Source organism: Selaginella moellendorffii, unplaced genomic scaffold, assembly GCF_000143415.4.
Source record: "Selaginella moellendorffii unplaced genomic scaffold, v1.0 SELMOscaffold_28, whole genome shotgun sequence".
NCBI lineage: Eukaryota > Viridiplantae > Streptophyta > Lycopodiopsida > Selaginellales > Selaginellaceae > Selaginella > Selaginella moellendorffii.
The window spans coordinates 986,787-988,549 of record NW_003314289.1 but is presented as its reverse complement, the minus strand read 5'-3'; the positions used below and the strand labels follow the sequence as shown (position 1 = coordinate 988,549).

Sequence of the window (1,763 nt, the reverse complement as noted above, 5' to 3'; positions counted from 1 at the left end):
AAGGTTGATGTCAAACACTCCCGGACGGGACTCGGGGTTGACGAGAGGGAGCGACGATTCAAAGCGAGAGCAGCGAAGCAGCAAGAGATCCAGCGGGACTTGAAAAGGAAGATCGATGACGTGAGTCGCAGAGATTTCCAGGATCGCCAAAGGAGTTCTTGGCAGGCTGGAAAGATAAGTCGTGACTACAAAAAGGCCGCCTCGGCGCTGGCTCAACTCGAGGAGCTTGCTGGAATTTCGCGAGGAGAAGTCAAGAGAGAAGATGACAATGGAGACGACGACAAAGAGGAGGAGGAAGACGAGGTTGTGGTGACAGAAGAGGTACTTAGTGCTCGCTTTCTTTTCGTTTTCTTGGCTTGGTTTCTTTTTTGTGGGGATCGTGCTTAACTTGTTTGTGTGCTCGGCAGGACTTGATGAGAATTGTAGAGGACTTGCGGAGGCGATTTTTCTATTGCGTCTACTGTGGATGCAAGGTAATGCTTAGACGTGGATCAGTCAGGAATTGTTTTAGAATTTTTTTTTAAAGGACAGAAACGAAAGACTATGTCGGATGCTAACATCACAAGTTGCTCGTTATTGCAGTATGATTCCGCAGAGGAAATGGAGGGCTCGTGTCCGGGGCTTGACGAAGATGCTCACTAGCGACATGGTCGCAGCCACTTTTAGTTTTTGCTCTCTGGCAGCACACTTGGTACGGTAAACATGGCAGCACTGAAACATGCCACTTCTCGTTTTTTTTCTTTGTTTTTCTTTTTTGATTGCGTGGGCTTCTTAAGTTGATAGTCTTTCTTAATTCGAAGAACACTCACTAGAGGCTTGCTTTTTTTTTTTTGTGGTACAGATTGTCAAAAGGCGAGAGACATGCCATCGACCGATGCCCCCACCAGGCCGACGCTGATGCAAACAACAGTAAAGTTGGCATTACGCCAAAGCAAAATAGAAGAAGAAGAAGGATTGAGAATCTTCGCAGAGACTCCAAATTTTGCTGATGGAGAGTTCCATCGATCAATCACAAACAGAGAAAAGAATGCAAGCCTTTTTGGTGGGTCTTCTTCTTTCCTTCGTGAAGCTCTTACTGGGTATGCGTTTTGTGTGTGATGTTTCACCAACCAGGAAGGAGGAGCTCGCCAAAGGAACAGAAAAGATTCGTTGGATCTACGCCAAGTGTCGGTGCTTGCTATCCTTGAGTCACACGTCGGCCATGGCAGCAAAGCTTTGTTTTTTTCTTCGTGATAGGAGATTTTACGATCCCGGGACGCGACTGTAGTGTACGTGGAGTTTTTACTTCCTCGACTTCCAAGGTAGAGCCTTTGCATATTATTTCTTTGTTCGTGGACGTCACTTCTCTACAGTTTTTTACAGTTCCCAGGTTTATGATTCTTGGTAAAGGCTGCAGTGGCTTTGTACGCTGTGTTCGTAGACGAGTCAGAGTCGGGAGACAAAGATCGGTGATGCTTTGATCGATCGATCGCTCGCGCTGGCCTGGTGACTTTTACCACGTAAGAGATTTCCAGCATTCATTCACTTGTCTTGCTTTGGGCTTGTAGCCACCAATCGCGAGTTCTTTTTGCTTTTTTTTTTGGCTCTCTAGAGCCCAGGCTTTCGGGTCACGAGACGCTTAAAAAAATGGTGGAAAGAGAAAGAGACTCGTGGAAGAAAGAAGCGATGTCTTGCGAGAAATTAGAAACCCAGAACCTTGGGAATGTCTAAAAACACGCATGGAAAATTTTTTCGTGGAGGTTTGATTGTCATATGATTTGGTT

At 46.0% G+C, this 1,763-nt stretch overlaps 2 protein-coding genes across 2 annotated transcripts in view; both read left to right on the top strand.

The window, feature by feature from the left end:
* The window catches only part of LOC112348256 (G patch domain-containing protein 11-like), a 2,847-nt gene extending 1,134 nt beyond the window's left edge, over positions 1–1,713 (top strand). The window contains exons 2-7 of the mRNA XM_024680437.1: positions 4–321; positions 408–473; positions 583–691; positions 842–1,042; positions 1,114–1,301; positions 1,353–1,713. Of these exons, the coding sequence (XP_024536205.1) occupies positions 4–321; positions 408–473; positions 583–642 (444 nt within the window). The 3' untranslated portion in view covers positions 643–691; positions 842–1,042; positions 1,114–1,301; positions 1,353–1,713. The remainder of the gene's footprint in view (positions 1–3; positions 322–407; positions 474–582; positions 692–841; positions 1,043–1,113; positions 1,302–1,352) is intronic.
* LOC9645285 (BAG family molecular chaperone regulator 4) overlaps positions 647–1,763 on the top strand; it is a 5,249-nt gene continuing 4,132 nt past the window's right edge. Inside the window, exons 1-4 of the mRNA XM_002975693.2 lie at positions 647–696; positions 842–914; positions 1,114–1,194; positions 1,390–1,448. Of these exons, the coding sequence (XP_002975739.2) occupies positions 647–696; positions 842–914; positions 1,114–1,194; positions 1,390–1,448 (263 nt within the window). The remainder of the gene's footprint in view (positions 697–841; positions 915–1,113; positions 1,195–1,389; positions 1,449–1,763) is intronic.